At 39.2% G+C, this 20832-nt stretch overlaps 1 protein-coding gene across 2 annotated transcripts; it reads left to right on the top strand.

Annotated features, from left to right (window-relative positions):
• Positions 1 to 970: 970 nt before the first annotated feature.
• stard10 (StAR related lipid transfer domain containing 10) lies at positions 971 to 19016 on the top strand. 2 transcript variants are annotated; one of them, XM_077566922.1, is made up of 8 exons: positions 971 to 1188; positions 1319 to 1386; positions 1556 to 1718; positions 9733 to 9880; positions 9985 to 10088; positions 15263 to 15380; positions 15890 to 15942; positions 17649 to 19016. In XM_077566922.1, the coding sequence occupies exons 3-8, from the start codon at positions 1560 to 1562 to the stop codon at positions 17853 to 17855; spliced, it is 789 nt and encodes a 262-aa protein (XP_077423048.1). In that variant the 5' UTR covers positions 971 to 1188; positions 1319 to 1386; positions 1556 to 1559; the 3' UTR covers positions 17856 to 19016. The 2 variants fall into 2 exon arrangements, with proteins under 2 accessions (XP_077423048.1, XP_077423047.1); XM_077566921.1 differs by lacking the exon at positions 1319 to 1386 and having other exon boundaries at positions 972 to 1188.
• Positions 19017 to 20832: the final 1816 nt, after the last annotated feature.

Genomic DNA, 20832 nt, shown 5'->3' with positions numbered 1-20832 from the left:
GCATGACTGGCAGTTGCCTATTTTTCCTTGGTGACAGCGGCAGTTATGATTTTACTGTATTAATTTTGGCTAGCAACATGCAACAGTGTGATGCTCATTCATGAATTTTTTATATGGGTCGCGGGTAAGCAAGAACCTATCCCAGCTGACTTTGGGAAAGAGGTGGGGTTGCCGGTCAGTAAATTGAGCTCTTTGATACATATTCATTATAACCTAACATGCATGTTTTTGGAACAGGGAGGAAACTGGAGTACCCAAGGAAATTAACACGCAAGAATGAGGAGAACATGCACGCACACTGTTCTTATTAAGCCGGTAACATTAAGAAAAATAGATGTAATCCAATCAATGCACAGCCTTAGCTTTAATAGACTGCATTCCATTTCATCTTTTCCTTTCAGTCCACTGTCTTGTGATTCAATATACTTACTACATTTGAACAATACATGATCTATAGTCTCCAGTATATTGCAGACACCACATAACCCATTGCTCTTTCCCATCAACTTTTGTGTACCATTCAAACCACATGTGTGACTCAACCTTAACCTACCAAATTACCAACCATTTAACCCCAATTTGACACTTTTCCTACCAACACTTCCCTGGATTAAATTATAGTGCATCGCATTATGATCCACCACCCATTCATCCTGCCATTTAAGTAAAATTTCAGAATTTATTATTGTTTTGGCTTTACCCGCCTTCCCCATTGCTATATGTTTATTTTTGTAATTAATTTTTGTTACAATATCTCGTATCTACCACCACATTACCTCCTAACACCAACATGTACCCAACAAAGCTCAACAATTAAACCAAGATTCATTAATGTCTAGTCTCCAGCCTCACCATGTTGTTGACAGAAAACACCCTTAGTGCAACGTCATTGGTGAGTGGGCAAATGAGTGAATCCCCGAGGTAGAGCTGCGGGCTTTACGAGGTACAGCTAATGCATCATTCGGGGGCGTTCCCGCTGCGTAGCCTGTCTGACGTCGATCAAACCAAGCTGCTGTCACCCTCCCACTCCTCTTTTCGTTTCACGCCGCATCCTCCCAACGATCACCGACTGCAGAGATGGAGAACTGATACAAACTAGCTCAGGACAACTGAAGAGCGGCGGAAGTGAGAACGTGAAAAAGAAAACCCTGACAGCCACGCAGGGACAGGCACCCCGCGTTTGTGTTGGTGAGTTTCAAGCGGAAACGCGAACATATGGTTGGTCTTCAGAGCGGATGCTTCTGACGACAGCTACCCGACCGAAACTTATTCAGCACCGGCTTCGACTGAACCGTCACGGTGTTTTTCCTCGACGCAGAGCTCTGTCACCTGTGCGCGGTGGCGGCGTCCACACCTCTATTTGACTAGTTCATCGTACCTCCCCGAGTGAGCATGCGCACACATCACAAGACCGCGTTGCAGGTTTCTCGCTAAATTGAATTAAGCTGTTAACTTGTTCAAACACAAGAGGAGGGAGACTCCTCACCAACGGTCTCTCTTTCTCCAAGCCCCGCTCGCGTCCCAATCTCTTTTTTTTTTCTCCCTCCCGGGACAGAGACATGTCTGGACGGAACGTTACCATCCCGGACGACCGGGTGTTCGCCAGCTTCAAATCGGAGTGCCTGAGTGACGAAGGTTGGAGTGTGACATACAACAAGGGGGGCATCACCGTGTGGAGCCAGGCGCTGGAGGAGGGCAAGTCTGTCCACAAAATTAAGGCGAGTACACACATCCACGTACAAACAAGAATAGCGTAATATGAGCAACATATGACACGCGAAACGTTAAACTGCCCCAATGCTGTTTGTACTTGCTAGATGTTCTGTAATTTACTCCACTTTAAACCCAGGCTTCCATGAACATGCCCTGCGACTTCCCCGGCTACTCTCATTTATTTATGAATGACTCCAAACTATGTGCATGTGATACCCTACGTAGGGAAATTTACTACTTCAATCGTAAAGAGAATTGACAGCAGTTTTTCTTTTTAAACGCTCACCACCCCAAGAGACACATACATCTACTCTCAAGGCTGCAGAAGGGTACTATTTACATTTCGCAATACACCCATTAGTATTACTGACAGTGCCAATTAAAACTGAGCAAAATTATATTTGGACAGGTTAACTTTAAACCTTTTAATTTAAAATATGTATACTATTGTAGTTGTAGTTTGCACTGCTATACATAGAGTATCTCCAGCAATCCACAATGTGTTTGTTATTAAATATTCTTTTGTTTTCTTGCTATCACATTGTTGAACAGTGTGGAATTGATTGAGGCGTAGGCTAATCAAAAGCTTTGTCCAACTCCAGAGGAGTCATGCCTCACCAGTCATGAACCACACCGCACGTCACTGACCACATTAGATTGTATTTGTACATATTGTCACTGTTAGATATAATTTTTCAGCCATGAAGAGAAATGGAAACTAATGGGTTTTTTTTTCTTTCTGGAAAGACATTCATTTATTTGCAAAGCTCTTCCTTCAACGGCAAAATAATTTTGGGGTCGTTTTTCAGTCTTCTACATCCCTAATAGAGACAGGTAAACAAAAACACAGGACAAAGTACTCAGGAAAAGTAAAATTAAGTGTTTTATGATTATTAACCAAACTTTCACAGCATCTTAAATATGTTTATTGTTCTAACTAACAAGGCAGAGGACATGATGTGACAAAAGTTTTTCAGCCATGGAGAGAAATGAAAACTAACAAACATCTATTTGTAAAACTTTTCCTGAAAGTACACGCAACAGTAAAATAATTATATAACATGGAAGAGGATGTCACGTGACAGGCTGGCAGCAGTATCTAAAAAGTAAACACTTACTGTATATGGTGAAGGATCAAGTCATGGCATTTTGTCTTAAGTGTGAATGTTTGTTGTGGGAAGTAATGTGGAGGCTTCGTCACAAGTGCGAAGACACTTTAAATGCTGGAGGAATTGTAATGTCCCATCTTACCCTTGATTTTTGCACTATTTTTTTTCATTATTGGTTTTGAAGGGTTCTTAATTACTCAATACCAACTTTCTTGACTTTAGGCATTGATTGCAAAATATTTTCCTTCAAGTATGTAAAAAAAAAAACATGGTAGGCACTGACTGATATTCGATTTTGATGGTATGATAACTAGGGATGTAAAGCTAAAGGCGATATTAAAACTGCCACAATATCGTCGTTGTCATGCCACGATATTAGAAGCAGCACATATGTTAAAAATGTCAAGTTGATTTCCATTTGTGCAGTTCTAGCACCCTCTGGTGGTTAGTTTTTTAGTGCAGTTTAATTGTCATACGGCATGTTTTGGTTCTTCTATGTTTAAAATCCGTGCTAATCGTCAGATGATGGGGAATGTAATATGCTTGTAAATCGAGTCAATATGTTGAGGACCTCTATGACTACGTTTACATGCAGTTAATGTTCGGGGTCAAGGTTAGAATTCCGGTTTCTGAAACAATCGAGGTAACACGTTAAATGCGTGGCGGACAGTTACTCCCGTATACATGCTCATTTGTGCTCGATTGGAATAGCCCGTTCGGACCGCAACGCGTGGACAACGTAATTACGTAAAAAAACGTAATTTCAGCTTTTAACTTACTATACGTTCAATAAATTACATATTTATGTCAAGCACCATGCGACGAAAATCACGAGGAAAGAGAAAAACTTAAGGTGGTTGCTGTTTTTCTCTGCTTTTTATTTTATGTACTTGCCGTGGATGGATGGTTCGAGTGAGAGGAGACGGCGTTTAGATGAGGAATTTGAAAAGACTGACTCGTAAGTCACAAGTATCGATCGACACGTAATCGTCTTGTGATGGTTTCTATGACGTCACCCAAGCACGGCGCCGCAAAAATCAGAATGAGGAAAGAGAAAAACTTGTGGCGGTTGCTGTTTTTTTCAACTTTTTTTTAATTTACTTGCGTGGATGGATGGTTTGAGTGAGAGGAGACGGCGTCTAGATGAAGAATTTGAAAAGGCTAACAGTAGAGAGGAACGAAAATAGGCAAAGGAATATTAAGAGAATTGTTTTGGTGGAAGAGACTTGAGCCGAGAATGCATCATCATTGTGCATGAAGGTAAGATCATTTTTTATATTGAATCATTTTTAGCCAATCAGCGTGAAAGCTCGATCGGGAATTTAACGGGCCGGCGGTATTCGAGGTATTCCGATTGCGTTTATATGAACCAGTATTCCGTTTATGAAAGGGGTATTAACACAAGGGGCTTATTCCGGTTTTTACAAACCCGAATAAGAGCATATTCCGGTTTGTCACAGTATTAAAATTACAGCTCTAAGAAAATTTCAATGAATAAAAAAAAATTGGGGGTAAATAAAAACAGCTCTTTTTTTTTCATTCAAAGCAATCAATTTTATTTTTAAGCAAAACAATAGGATATTTGATACATTAAGAAACGAGTACCATGTTTAAATAAAGAAAGAAATACGTAAATAAATGCTGACGTTCTTCTTCTGTTGCAATTCTTAACAAGTCACAGTGTCCCATCACTGTTGAGCTATTTTTATAACAGACCCCGCTTACTCGTGTTGTCCTTGGGGGACACACTGGCACCGACACATGTACGCTTTTTTTCTCCTTTTTTGTTTTTCTTCCTGTACACTTTATTTTTTAAACACTGTATTACCAATATCAACTGCTAAATTTGTCACCGGGAAAAAAAAAAAGCAAAAAAAAAGCAAATGTTTTTTTCGGGGTTATCGTATCAAAATTGTAAGAGCGTGCGTACGTAGATGTATGAAACTTTGACTATCTATCTATCTATCTATCTATCTATCTATCTATCTATCTATCTATCTATCTATCTATCTATCTATCTATCTATCTATCTATCTATCTACTGCATTTTAGAGGACATCAATTATGTGCTGGTTCTCGCTATTCATGGGCCAGAACGATTCCTATCCACTTTACATTTTTAGCCTTAACATAAATACCCATGCCCTTTTTAAAATTATCTTACAATAGCAATACTGATTTGCTTGTTAAAAATGTTTTTTTTCCAAAAACTTTCAAATATCAATTGGGTAACTACTCTGTACTTTTTTTGGCTAATGGTGTGTCATGTTCATTTGAATACTGAAAGCATTTTATGGTTTTAGTTTGATTAAACTTAAGCTCTGCATGCCATTTCTTGTGGGTGTATCCGGGTTTGGGGTGTGTGAGTGAGCCAACGGTTGTTTACTCAGTTGAATAGAGAGTGTGTGCACGCGGTGGTGTGCATCCGTGTGCTCAAGGGTGTTATCTTTGTGTGCAAGAGCAGCAACAGCAGGCTTTTCCCAGCCCCCTCCTAGAGTCTGCAACGTAAGCGGCAAGCGCCAATCAGGATTGCATAGAATTCTCATTAGCCAGCATGATTCTCGTCACTTTATCTTTGCTTGATGACTCTCCGAATCGTTTGCACAGCTGTCATTGGTCGGTAGTACAGCACATTACGTATAGACTCCCTGTACCTATGTGTCACATCTTTGTTAGTCATAGTTGCGTGTTACTGCAGTACGAGTAAGGATGTTTGATACTTTTTTCAGATCAATACCAGTACGACTAGCCAACTGTTGAGTAGTTACCGAGACTGATACCTAGTGCCGATGCCGCAAGTACTTTTTTTACATAAAATTTCCACACCAAAAATACATATATATTAGGGGTGTGCCAAAAAATCGATTCTCATAAGAATCGGGATTCTCATTTAGTACGATTCAGAATCGATTTTAAATGTCCCAAAATCGATTTTATTTAAATTATTTTATACTGTCGTGCCTTTGTTTGTGTGTGCCTTTTATTTGGAGCGCTGTTCATGTTGTACCCTGTTTGGCCACTGAGGGGCAGTGTGGTTCCACGCGGTCTAATACACTGTTAAGTTGTAGCCACCTTAGAGAGTAGAAGGAAAAAGTCCCGATCAAGTAATTCCAATAAAAGTTGTTTTTTTGCAGTGTGGAGCCGTTCTTTTGAGTGATAAAAGTGCCGCGAGTAGCGCGCTAATTAGCATTAGCGAGTCAGACTGGAGTAGATCATTACAATTCCTTGCACATCCATAGATTGAAGCAAAAATCATTGTCAATCAAATCATTGTCAATCAAATGATTTTGAATCGAAAATCTATTCCGAATCGAATCGCAGACCCAAAAATCGGAATCGAATCTACTCGTGAGACATTCAAAGATTCCCACCCCCAATATAAATCCCAATACTGTATAGCATTTTTCCTTTAAAAAGACAAGTTCCTTGTGTGTTTTTACATACTTGGCCAATAAAGATGATTCTGATTCTTAATCTGATGCTGCTCTAGGTGAGGTGTATCATGTTTACAGCAGCACTGTGTTTGTCTGTGCACATAGTCAGGTGCTATTTATTCATGGTTTTATACAGGACAGGCTCAGCAAACAAAGAGAAGCAAAAAGTGTAAACACCCCCCACAGGGGCGGAGCTTCTGTCATATAGGCCTACTGGCGCCTTAACGTAAATGTGAGTGTAACGGAAGCTTGAATTTTTCATGGTCACTTTACCGGCTGTTTACTTTGCTCTCTGACATAACACGTATAGGCTTAGCACCGTCATTGAAAGTAATATGTTTACATTGCATTTATTGCTTACGTAAGGATGCATCCTTCACACCTTATCATCATGAGTATCAGTTTTCGAATACAACACCGAAATACCGCAACATCGTCTCATACAGTGATAATGTGGGTGTGAATGATAGTCTGTCGTCTGCCTTCTTTGAGTCTGAGGTCAGCTGGGATAGTTTCCAGCTTCCCGCAACCCTTACTGGGATAAATGGTACATGGAAAATGAATGGTTGGATGGCTAGTGAGTGAGCAGAGGTTGAAGGGCGACTGACAAACCCCAAAACACATTGTACATTTTGTAACGAGCTTTGGTTTATCTCTCTCAAAGTCACCATCTCCTTGCTTCATCTGATGAGCTAACTGAATTAAAAAGTAAACGAATTAAGCTCATGTGTACTTGCTGGGCTGTTTTTCCTCCACTCGGACCAGAACGTCTCTTTCAGCTCAGCTTAATATTCTCCAAAGCGCCTCCTGTTTCAGTTGGATTGCAAATACTGACATCCATTCTTATCTCCAAGGTCTATGAGTTGCTTTAACTCAGTGAACCTGCACTCTGGCCTCTCCTGTATTCAATTCAATCAATTAAATCTATTAATACCAAAAAGTGCTTCGTTACAAATAACATCTTGTATTGGAAATGACAACTCTAGATAATGCCATTATTATGCCATGATTCAGGTGTTAGTACACCGTCCCAATTGGGATGTTTGTGTAAATCCATTGACTTTATTAAAAACGTTGGTTGGGGGTAAAGATGCACTGAATGACTCACGATAATGGATTGAATAAGATGATGTACTGCCAACACTTCCTTGACATCGTTGTAAAACACCCCGGTACAGCACTTACAACGTGGCTGGCCAAAACAAATGACCTAAGAACAATCTCCTTTCACTCGTCCCCATATCCTGAATTTCACTCTGTTTTTAGGGATCATGTTTCATTTTAATAGCTTCCTCAGTATTTTTTGTTTCACTTTGCCCCTTCAAATATCTCTTCCAAAATATTAATGAATGTGTTCTGATTCAGAATAGGAATAGTTGTAAAGCAATATGCTTTTAAAAGCAAGCAAAATGGTCCTCTGACAAGTGTTTTTTCTCCACATAAAAAGTTCAATGAAGTTTCAGTTGTTGAAAAGTTTAAAGCGTTTTGTTTTTTTTTAACTCCGTGGAATTCAGTTAATCTGAGTTTTTAGAGTTAAGTGCAGTGGCGCCTGTAAATTCAGACCGCTTCGATGAGTGAGCATCAAAGGACTAAATCTTCGGAGGCGGTGTTAAGTAGTGTTTTATTGACTAGCGGCTATCCATTTTTCCATTCATTGTCTTCCTATTATCCGGAGTTAGGGTCACTAGAGCAGCAACCCAAGCAAAGAATCCCAGACTTCCTTTTTCCCATCCACTTTGTCCATCTCTTCTGGTTGAATTCTGACGTTTCCAGGTTTGCAGTCTTTACAGCTCTTAGTGGGATGTGCCCGCAACACCTGAAAAGATGCCCGAGCTACCTGATCTGGCTCCTCTCAATGTGGATGAGCAGCAGCTGTACTCGCATAGCCGAGCTTCTCACCTTTTCTCTAAGGGAGAGCCTGGAGAGTGACCCTGTGCTTCTTGGAGGAAACTCATTTCGACCACTTGCATCCCCCAATCTTGTTCTTTTTGTCACGACTCACAATTCGTGACCAAAGGTGAGGGTAGAAATGTATATACATCCATCACAAAAGTAAATCCAGCTGAGCCGGAACACCACGACAGACCAACAGACACATTTTTCAGCCCCTCTAGCAACAATTAAAAAAAAAAATCAGGAGGGATGAGGGGGATTTGCCCTGAGAATCGCGCACCAACCACTGTTATAATTAGAATTTAGTCAACAGCCAGATTGGTGCAGTATTTGCGGTGCACTGAAAAAGGTGTTGCTCTTGTTCATTTCTACATCCCAGGTGTGTCCTTTTGTGTCACTATAAAGTACTGCAGGGCTTTGATTTACGCAAAGTGGAATGCACGTTGTGTTTTAGTAGCTGGTTGAGTGAAAATGTTATTTCTGCCATGACTATAACGGAAAGCGCATTTTTCTTTCATTAATCCTCTATGGAGAAAAAGCAGAATGGTCTTAAAACCCCTGTGGGCTGATATGTACTAAAGTGACTTGGGACCAAAAAGCACCGTTAATCCTCTTCTTTTTTGTTCACGCTGTCTCACTAGTGTTTCAATGACCAACACTTCTCCTGTTAGTGCCTCATTCACGCTCTATATGCGTCCTTGTTTTAAGTGTATCCTTGCTTTTGTTTTGCCTTATATTAACACTAAGTCCCTCCGGAATTTGTAACTGTGGTAACAGCCCCTGCGTGCACTTAGCTTGTTTCTATTTACAACATCTGTTGTAAATCTGACAGATAGAAGTCCCCGTGGTTCTTGGGCATGGCCACACCTAACAGGTTGAGACGACACAAATATGGTTATACAGTAAATATAAGCCATCCAGTATGTAATATACAGACAGTGTTCATATAGACAATGAAATTATTTACCGTACCTACCTACGTCACTACCTAAAAGTGACTGTTTGAAGCAACCTGATTTCTTGTTTTATGCCCGCTTCATTACTTGCTGCATGCATACAAGTGAATTGATTGCAGTGGGGCATTTTCCAAAACCAGCATATAGATGACATTACATACTGCAGAGAATCCTGGAGAGCTCAGTATTGTTCATTTTGTAATTTTACCGATTTGACATGTCATCATCATTGCTCTCTTTTTAAAAAAAAAAATATTTAAATTTTGTAATTTTTTTTATTTATTAAAAAAAAAAAATTGTGTGTGAGTGTGTATTCATTAGTTTACCTAAAACCTATTAAAAAATCCCATACCGTTCACCTAAACCGAACACTTCCAGCCAGAGTCGTGAGGCCGTCAGGAGACCAGAGGAAGGACCAAAGAAAAGAAACCGACCAGACACCACCCACCAGGCCACCAACCAGAGTCCTTCACTAACCCCAGAAACATCTAAATTCCCCCCAAAAAAGGGAAAAAGAGGAGAAAAAGAAAAGAAAAAGGAAAAAAAAAATACTGCAGAGAATATGTTTGTCTATGAGTCATTGTGTTCCTTTGCCTGACACTGTCTTTCTCTCTCTTTCTGATACAGTGTCGGATGGTCAGTAAGGACGTGTCAGCTGAGACCATGTACGATGTTCTCCACGACATAGAATACAGAAAAAAATGGGACACGAATGTCATCGAGACCTTTGATATTGGGAAACTTACAGTCAATGCAGATGTTGGTTATTATTCATGTACGTTCCACACTTGGTTTATAAACGAATGTCCAATATAATCTAAGCAAACTCCGTTTGGATTGAATGATTTTGTGCATGTTCCTCTCTGAATCTGACGACAGGGAAGTGTCCAAATCCACTCCGAAACCGAGATGTCGTCACACTTCGCTCCTGGCTGCCAATGGGGAAGGACTACATCATCATGAACTACTCTGTTAAACATGCGGTAAGTACATGCACCGGCACATGTCCACATATGGGTCGTGTGTTCAAAGGTGCATGGAGATGCCAATTTGGTGAAGTGAAACGAATGGGTGCACATTGGATGAGTTTGATCAAGGTGGTGCAGTTCTGCAAGCTTCAAAACATTTTACTGGAGCAAAGTTCAAGATGAAATATTAGAGGAAGTGTTTTTAAATCTTTAGGAGGCCAATGTGGCTTATTTTGTTATGCTTCCACGGCTTTTTTTTTTTTTAATAGATAACTTGAAAAATGCTTGTAGCCAGGATTCAACCTAGTAATACAGTTCAAATGAATTTGATACACATTTTATTTTGTGTTTGTATAGTCAAAAGTTATAACGGTACCAAAATAAGTGATCCATATTATAAGACAACTTGCGATACCAACGGCAGTGTTAGCTACCATTGGGTTATGTTCTGATGATGGTGGAGAAAGTTCCTCCTATCCTTTGACTGACAATACAGTATTTATTGAGGAACAATTCCGGTTTGCAGCCTTTACTGTTCAAATCTTAACTGCGGCCAACAGAGCTGAAGTTTACCAAGTGATATCCTCGAATACATACAGAGAAGCTACTTTGCAATGTACACTAGTTTTCAATTATTTGACTTTCCCCCCTCACTCCTCTCAGAATAGTAGGCTGATTAGCTGTAACCAAATGAGTTGACATATGTTGAAATTTGCCTTTAATTTTTTTGAACAATAGGCCATTAATTTCCCACGTAATAGTTCTTGCTTCTATATAGGGCTGCGACAAGCAAATGAATCCCAACTGTCTGTATTATTAAACTGGTCATGTGATGACACAAGCAGTTGTGACATGCTTGATCTTCCCATTCGGCCACTTAACACTCCCATGCAACCTATTATCTTTATTATCTGCAAGTTTCAAGAAGTAGTTAAATAAAAGGCTGATAGGAACATCAAATGATCTCTGTTTTAAAGGGGAAGTCAACCCCCCACCCCCCAAAATTTTTTGGGGACAATTATAATCTATCTGTGCAGCCCCACTAGTCTAAATATGGTATTCTGGTTAATATTGTGTTAGTGGAATATGAGTTAAAGAGTAACTCAACACTAAATCAACTAACTGTCTACAAATGCTGTATAAATGTCCTAGTCATTCATCATTTTGACATTTTAGTGCATATTTGTTAAAAGCTTGAATTTGGGGCAAAAAACATGTTTGGTGACAACTTAAGGTTAAGCACTGAGATAAACACAATTTGGCTGTTTGTCCTCTCATTACACGAGAAGTTATAAGCTACATCACTTGTGCCGCATGACTTAGTCGCCCCCACCACCCACCGGCTCAGTCTTGTACATGCCTCCTTAAACGCCTTCTTAGCGAGTTGCTGCTGTCAATCACAGCCAGACCACACCCAACCCTCTCCCCATTCGCAACCCAACAGTCCTACAGGCAACACCCCTTTTGTGCGCCGATTTTACATTTTAGTGAGGGGTGGAGCATGTGTCTGACTTCCTGTTGCGTTACACTTTAAGAAGCAAAATCCAGCAATTTTTATCAATATCAGAAGGCGGCCATTTTGCCACTTGCTGTCGAGTGAAAATGACAACACAGTGTCTCAGGATTAAACCAATCACGGCTCATCTTCAGAAAACAGGTTAGCTGTGATTGGTCGTTGCCTAAGCTTTGAGCAACTGTGATGTCATCTTCAGTCAGCAAGTGGCAAAATGGCCGCCCCCTGAGATGGATAAGAATGGCTTGATTTTGCTGCATAACTCTTATTACACAAATGTAATAATAATCAGAATGTCATGTTTAGACTAGTGAGGTCACATATAACATATTGTCAAGAAATGTTTAAGGTTGACTTCCACGAGAGTGTTAAATGATATGCTTGTGTGAGCTTTTCAATTGCTGAATCTCCACAGTTTTAATGAGACATACATTTTTTTCACAATTTAAAACAGTTCCCATGTGTCTTAGCAACACACACGTGGCAACACCCCAAAGATCCAAAATCATACAAATATTTTTACAACATATCTTTTGCCATGGTGAAATTCGTCATGATTTAGGGGCTGATTCAGGATCGGCTCCCTGTCTTTCTTTCAGCTTTGCAGCTGACTGTGTGCTTTGACTTTCGGAAGCAAAGTCCAGAATGTGGAAAACAAGACAGTGAATGCTTAACAATATGCACTTTACGCACATTTTAAGCAAACGCCCTGAGAAATTCAATGGTGTTATCAGTTGTAGACACAACATATTATCACCAAGCCACAGAGGTAAACATGTCAATTAGCACTTGCAGGAATTTGCTCAGCACGAATAACCCCACCTCCACATCGACACCTTCACCCAACATCATCAACAGAAGCTAACGTTGGTAACTAGCTGATGGTAATCTGTTGGCTGAGAAACTTGTATGGGGAGTTTTTTTCCCCACACTTTGGTTATGAACCTGTGGCTTGTATAATACAAAATATACTAGTACTGTTATACATTATTAACATTTTAATTATTTATTTCATATATTAACCATGTTGAAATACTTTATAGATGTGAAGTAGTGTTGAACTATAATTTGACCTTAACCTAAGCTGGTACACCTTGTTTGGTCTAAAATTCCCTCTCAGTGTTTACGCACACACATTCTCTTCGTGGGAGCGTACTCTGCTTCGGGGGAGCGCACACACCCACACCACTGACTCTGTTCGCATCATCACTCACGGCCACTCTAGATTTTGTTTTGGGAAAAAGTACCCTGAGAGTATATTTTGTCTAAAAATGAAAACAGGTGCAATCTGTGTACGAAAATAATATTATGTAACATATTGTGTGAGAACCAATCTGTTCTACTCATTCTTAGTAGGAGGAGAAGGGGCGTTTACTTTCAAAACTCTATTCTTTAAAAGCTGGATTCCGCAAAGGGAGGGGGCACATGGGCACTTTGAAAATTCCACCTCATACGTGATGTTCAGTGTTGTTGCCGTGTCCGGAGAATTCTCTGTTTAATAAATCATCCTTGCAAGGTGTTTTTTCTTACAAGAAATCTGTCTTCAAATGTTTTGGAACACGCAAAAGAGGACAAATAATTAGCCTCTTTCAGTACCCCGTATACTTTGTACTTTTCTTTTACTCACCCAGAATTACTTTGGTTCCTGCCTGTGTCCAGGTTGATGTTTGCCTACATTGCCATTCAGCCTTAGTCTCTAATGAAATGTTTACACAAGGATAAGACCTCTCACATGACTTCCACCTTGCCTTCCGCATTCCTGCTTGGAAAAACCCAAAGGACAGAGTGTGTTTTTGATGTCCCCTATGCTGCAGAGATGTGCTCTTCAACAGTCCCATTTAGGGGATTTCTGACCAAGACATACAGTATATAAAAAAAGAGATTCTGTGCTCACAGTATGTTTTAGAATTAGTGAAGTGACAGAATTGCAACTCGCATGTCAGTTTTAAAATCATGGTTAGATTGTTTAATTGTTCCAGTTGAGAGCAAGACTTGTCGCATTTATTGTTCAGAATCAGAAGTTTAGATTTTTTTTTTCAAGCTATGGTTGTAGTCTTCAGATATAAGAGAAATATAATGTGTTGTCGCCCAAGGTGACACAAGTAAATATTTATTTACATGAATAGCAAGGACACGCGATAAGATTTTGTCAACCATGGTCGGCTACGCACTGCCAAGGCCAGAAAAAGGCAAACAGTTGCACCTGATCAACCAAGTCAAATGCCGCATGGAACCATACAAAACTCTTTCTAAAACAAAATGATGAGCTCTTGTTGTAATACCATTTTGAACAGGAATTATTATGATTTTGTAACTACAGTATATGCCCTTTTAAAAAGAAAAAAAATCAGATGGGTTCCACAGGTTTCAGTCAGAAATTAATCCATCACAACCACTAAAACATCATTTTTTGTTTATTAAAGCAAGTAGTTAGTTATAATTTATTATAAAAAAAAAAATGCAGCAACTGGTTCCAAGTTGAGCTCAATTTATATTTAAACATTAAAACAATCTTTTCAATAAAAGGAGCTACTATATACTGATGTAATGACCATTATAGAAAGATGAAAAATATTTGGGTAATTGATTGTCAATGCTTTAAAATTTCAGGCTGCTGTATGGGCAAACCACTTATTGTTCTAATGCAAACTTAACATGAACAGTAATTCTTCTGGCACCAACAAGCTGGAAACACAAATGGTCACTAATGGTTAACCAGCCATGTTGGTCGGTGGGTTTTAGATGCATCCGTGCTGCATGACTAGGATGAATGTCCTCTCTGTAGAAGCTTGACACTGATGTTTTTGTTTGAATTATGTGCAAAATTGTTAGTTGAATGATTATCATTTTGATTATATTATACTTATTAGAGCCTCGTATTATTTTATACATATACTTTTTCAGTTTATTCATGTTTTATTTTTAAGGGGAGGATTTCATCAGCTCTTGGGCTTCTTTTTCTCTCCTGTACAATTGTTTGGTATTCTGTTTTATTGTACAAATGAATGATAATTATGTAGGCAGTATCCCTTAAATGTCATTATTTTACTTTTTGGTGACTAAACTTCTTGCATTCTTATGGAGTAGTAGGATACTTGCCACATCCATTGTTTATTTGAGAGCTTAAAATTACATATTGTTTTATTTATTTATTAGCTTACGGCAGGTATAATTGCTTATTTTGAATTGGACTAAGCTCAAATCTTGGGCAGGTACCTATTTAAATTCCCTACCGGCATTAATTCTTACTGTTTGACCTATTAGTACAAGTGCAGGCAACAAAGATGTGAAAAGATAAAGCAGAAAGTTCTCATTTCTGAACAGTCGATCTTCTTCAGGGCATTTACGATTCCATTTAGCGCAGGGTATCAACTGGCCACTTTATCATTCTGATTTATCGAGCTATTAAATTAGTATAAGTAAAGCAGGCAGCAGTGGCGTAACATGCTTTAGCAAATTTAAGAGCTGTATTTTGTGTGGACAAAAATCAGATTGACAACAACAACAACCAAACGAATCCTAGCCCTGTAAATGCAGGTATCCCTTAGCAATATTAACCAAATGAAGGCTGAAGGTTCGTTCCTATTTCCAGGAACACCTGACAGACAACTAGCAGTTGTAACATCCCTTTGAAACATTTGAATGAGAAGTCTCTGTTTTTCTGTTGCTCCTACAGAAATATCCTCCTAGAAAGGACATGGTTAGAGCTGTGTCCCTACAGACTGGTTACATGGTCCAGAGCCAGGGGCCCAACAACTGCGTCCTTACATACATGGCACAGTTGGATCCACGAGGTAACTGTTATTACACTCTTGGTGCAAAGGGCAGACTATTGCATACCCGAATGTTTGTCATCTACACATAGCTAGGGTTTTTGCAAACGCAAGTTGTTTTTATACGTTTTGCCCTGTCGGACACACGTCCCCGGGGTTTTATTCATTAAAAACAAAGGTTTAAAAAAAAAAGAAAAAGAAAAAACTGCAGCCAAAGTGAAGATTTGCGTATTTTTCCTGATCCGCGTTCACGTATAACAGTGACATGAATATGCCTTTTTGACTGTAGAAAGTTAAAAGCGGAAATGACGTTGATTTGCGGAATGACGCGGTTTCAGTCGGGTTTTGCGATTGAGCTGAGCTCTGCCTGATCAAGCATGTAAATGAGTTATCCCGAATGTTTCATAAAACGGAATTTTGATCTTTAAACCGAATATTGATATAGTCATACATAGTCACTGTGGGAACTGAACAAACCCACTACGTCATCAGTGACCTGCATTCCTCATTCTGTTTTTCTTTATTTCCAGGTTCATTACCCAAGTGGGTTGTCAAAAAGTTTTCCCACTTCCTTGCACCCGGCGTAAGTCATCTACAGTTCAATACAGATGCAAGAAAAATGTTTGTTTTTTTATGGACGAGACTGTCAGGTTTAGCAGTTGCAGACGAGAGGGTCTCTTTTTTTTTTTTTTTCCCTCATCTTCCCCGAGGTTCTCTTTTTAAAGCCCGTTCACTAAGGAAATATTGCAACAGTGATACTGTGTAAACTACTTGGTGACAGACAGAATGTCATATACATGGCAGATGGGTTGTTAGAAGCAACGACAAAGACTGCAGGGCCAGCTCATTCTATATGCTGATGCTGTTGTGTTGCCTTTGTGCCAGACAACTACTCACTGTAGCACTTTTAATTTAAGTTCATGTAATACAAGCTAATGCTGAGGTCATTTTATGGTATTATCAATGCATCAACCAAACAAAATAATATCAGAATACCTGCAAATCCTGTAGTAGTCCTAATGTACCCTATGCTCATAACTTTACCATTACTAACAGCATTGCGCTCATACGTCAGACTACTTGCAGCGCTGTTTGGGAGCTGCCAGTTAAAGACTTACCTACATGATCTAGTTTTGTTTTAGTAGCTATTCTGGTAGTTGATTTTAAAGTAAGTTAAAACACAAGAATGGAGACAAGTATTTTCAGATTCGGCCTAAAACAATATTTAAATTTAATAGTTACTGTTTTTCACAATTTTTGTTCATTGTTGACTAAATATTGTTTTACAACATTATTTATACTGCATATTTGTCTCTTGACAAACTCATTTCACATTAAAGGGGAAGTCAACCCCCAAAAAATTCTTGACAACACTATGCTCTATATAGCCCCACTAGTCTAAATATGGAATATAAGCAGCAAAATCTAGCAGTTTTTATCAATATCATAAGTCGGCCATTTTGCCACTTGCTGTCGAGAGAAAATGACATAAATAATTTTATTATTGTGACCAAGTAAAAATGACGGATTTTTCTTTCATGTCATTGTATCTAAAACAGAGCGTTTTTCTAGACTACTTTAAGAGAGAGAAAAAAGTGGAATTTTAGACTATACCCACTTCTCCAAGGACCACTACACTAATGGATTTGTTAAGATTTGTTACATATATTTTAAATATGGTTTCAAAAGAAATCGAATTACCTACTAAATAATCAATTTCCCAATTATAATATTAATCTGTATTATAGTGATCATTGGTATTTTTTCCCCATTTAATCTTCATCTTAATCTAATCTTCTTCATAATCATACACACATGATCTGAAAATGTGATTTAAAAACAGCTGTTTGAGCGTAGGGTAAACATGAACAGTGCATGGCAAGAGAATGAACACGCACGCACCCCTGATTAGAGTTATGATATACTGCAGGCCAGTCAGACACTTTTGTGGTGTATGACTTTGTGGGAGTGAGTGCATTATTCATGAAATAAGACAAAGGTTCTGTGCGGAGACATGTTAATGCATTGGAGGAAAAAAAAGAAGAAACCTTGTTCCTTTATTTATATATATATATATATATATATATATATATATATATATATATATATATATATATATATATATATATGTATGTATATGTATGTGTATTTGTATATATATATATGTGTGTGTGTGTATATATATATATATATATATATATATATATAAATATATAAATAATTTTGTTTGTGCTAATGCTTTAAAGTACTACGCGATTATGGAAAGGTAAACAATTGTCATCCTTGTAGGCAATGAAGATGATCAACAAAGCGTGTCTAAAGTATTCCGATTGGAAGCAGAGACACAACCCCGGATTCAAGCCTTGGCTCTACCCGGAACAGACTACATTACCCAGCATCACACTTTCTGAGCTTAGCATTCAGCATGCCGAGAGCCTGGAAAATATTGATGAGAGTTCCCTGGCTGAGACCCACGACAGAGATGACAGCTACTAATTCATACACACGCAAGTTAGACCTGGGTCATGTATTCATACACACACATACATCAATGCAGGGATACATGCATGCCAGATACACAATTCAATGACACGTATGCTATGTAGATTCATTCATACACGCAAACACTGTGCTAGTATATTTACTCATGCTCACAGCACATTGTGTGGGAGCATTCAGATGCAAATTCCCATTTTACAAAGTCAGCTGTATATTTTCCGACATAATGCATGAATGCATACTTTGGCTATGTCAGATGCACTCACAGATGCACACCCACTTGTAATGGGCCACAAGTATTTTGTACAACTTAGTAATATTGGTCAAATGTCAGTAAAGGCGATTTGTCTCTTCATGTTTTCAAACGAAATTGGTATGGAAAAGCATCTTTTCGACAAAATTTACAGTATATATGTTTATACAGTAGCCTGTTTCATTCAAACCTGTGCAAAAACAATGGATTGCAAAATTATATTCCTCCTCAAATAGCAGTTTGCAAAAATACAGTTCATTCATTGATCAGTATGCTCACAAAAAAACTTGCACACTTATTTTCATTTTTGTCTTTCTGTACTTAGTTTTTAGTTGTGTTTTGTAAGCACACAAGAAATATGCAGGTGTACAGGAGGCAGCGGAAGCTCACGACGAAACTCAAAGAGCATCATTTCTATACTTGTGAGGACTCAGTTTGATGCATTGTGCCATGTCCTAATCTAAGCCCAACTAAAATGTCCAACCTATAAACTGTAGAAAAGCAGCGGGCAGAGTCTCCTGGACTGCTAAGTAACGCTGATGTGGAAGTGCCTTATACCCTCAATCTTTCAAATGGCCAGCAGAGGGAGACTCCACAGGTTTCAAAAATTTCAAAGTGGGAGGGTTCAGAATCCCAACTTGATTTTTAAAAAAATTATATTCGACAAACCAATGGGTAAATAGCATTGTTTCAATCCAGTTAATTGCCACAAATTGTAAAGACTCGCCCAAATATCCCAATAATCGCCTCACTTAAGGTGGTTTGAGTCCTCACAAAGATAGAAAAGCATGTACTAATGCAGCTGTAACACACACATTCTTTCTCTTCCTCTACTCAAAAGATGTATGAATGTATGTTTACAGATTTAATACAGAATCTTACCGAGGTTTTCAAACCTCACCTGAGATTTGAGTCGTTTTTTTGTGTGTGCATGTGTGCTTGCATAATTATGTTTTACATGCCTTCTTAGGCCACTTTACTGTATAATGGTAGTAATGCAGAATCATTGACTTATTCATGCTGGTTAATGTGCTTCAATGTTCTTTCAGGGAGACATGGCAGCACAGCAGAGCAGTTTTTTCCGTCTGCCTCGCTTTTTTTGAAGTGCTGGGTTTGAATTGACCGGTGTGTGTGGACTTCATCTGCTGAGGTCTAGCAATATAGAAAACAGATAGTTTCAGAATCTTGCCTGCTTGAGAGAAAGTAGCCTCTCTCTGACTCGCAACAACCTAACTCCGCCCCCGGTCAAAATCAGCATTGGCCACTTAGTAATGGGTGTGTGTGGGGAAGGGGGTGTGGTTCTTTCAAATGAGAAAAAACCACCCTTGCAAAATGGAGTAATTTCAACCAGCCTGTGCAAGTGGATATTATGTGTGCTGTAATTCTGTGTCCTATGTGTATTTTGACCAGAGACCTTTTTATAAGACAATTGGAAACCTTTAAGTTGGAGATTAAAAAACAAAAACATTTAAACGTGTTAGGCAAGGAGAAAAAAATACCACACCCACCCCCCCCCCCCCCCCCCCACCCGTCAGTGAGTCTTTCCCTTACCTTTTTCACATCCCTGCATATGCACCACCTAATAAACTATGAATGAGGTGTGTACAGCTCTATACCCTCTTTGTTTCCCTGCAGCTGTCGCTGTGCGCTTTGTGCGTAACCATCAATCCTCGGCCTAAACGAGACACTTCACTCGGGCCAACGTCATGTGTATGCCTGCGTCAAAGGAAAAGTGTGTGTGTGTGTTTGAGTATAAGGTTGTGGCCCAATGGAATTCCAATGTTGTGTTCCATTTGCCACCACAATAGGAGACAGAGAGGCAGCATGACAGTCAGCATCCCTCCGTGTGTGTACGTGTGTGTCTACTCTGTATGTGTCATAATGCCACCCCTGCAGTATTCCGGCCCACCAGGGCTGATAGATGGGTGATGACTCATCACCACTCCGCCCCCTCTCCTTTATCTACCCTTACTATATCCACTTTCCTCACATCTTTCTTGCTTTCTACTTCCCTGTTGTCTTGCGTCTTTGGCCCTCCCATCTTCTTTAATCTTCTCTTTCTCCCCCATTAATTTCCACTCTTTCCCAAATAGAGTCTGTCTCTAAACCCAACAAAGTTTCACTCTGTACTTTCCCTCATGTAGCTTTCATTTCATTAAAACCAATTCTGCAGTAATTTACAAAAGGGATATCTCTTTATACTTTATTGTGTTATAGTTTTGTCACTTGTACATGTTTTACGCCACAAGAATGTCTCTGGAGCGACCGTTCACTCATCAAATGTTAAATTAAACAAGCAAGAATCGCGTGTTTATATCATAAATGTATCCGTGAGTGAGCCATTCTGCACTTCTGCAGACACAGTGGCTTAAGCTAGGTGAAGATCCAAAGCCACTTTCAAGCAACTACACCGACACCGCTCATGCTTGCTACACCCCTGCTATCATGTTCAAGCCAAAAGGTAAGCAGAGCTGCTGTCCTGCTGGATGCACAGATTAGTGTTGACTTCCGATGAGTGGCATATACATGATTTGTGTGTGTGTGTAAAACTGGCAAGGCGGTGGAGGTTATTTCATTCTGCTGACTCCTTGCATGAATATGCTTGTATTGTCTCATGTCTTCATCATGTCATAAACATGCTATTGAAATTACAAAGGACCTGTTTTAAATTGTGAAAAAATATGGAGCCATTATGTGTAGGAAGATTTGGGCCCAGTCGCT

Source organism: Vanacampus margaritifer, chromosome 5 (assembly GCF_051991255.1).
Source record: "Vanacampus margaritifer isolate UIUO_Vmar chromosome 5, RoL_Vmar_1.0, whole genome shotgun sequence".
Lineage (NCBI taxonomy): Eukaryota > Metazoa > Chordata > Actinopteri > Syngnathiformes > Syngnathidae > Vanacampus > Vanacampus margaritifer.
Note: the sequence above shows the minus strand (reverse complement) of the source record. Positions and strands in the feature narration are given on the sequence as shown.

Coding starts and splice junctions, on each gene's coding strand:
- stard10 (XM_077566922.1), top strand. CDS start 1,560: ATGTCTGGACGGAACGTTACCATCCCGGACGACCGGGTGTTCGCCAGC. Junction 10,089..15,262: donor ACTACTCTGTTAAACATGCG/GTAAGTACATGC, acceptor TTGCTCCTACAG/AAATATCCTCCTAGAAAGGA. Junction 15,381..15,889: donor GGCACAGTTGGATCCACGAG/GTAACTGTTATT, acceptor CTTTATTTCCAG/GTTCATTACCCAAGTGGGTT.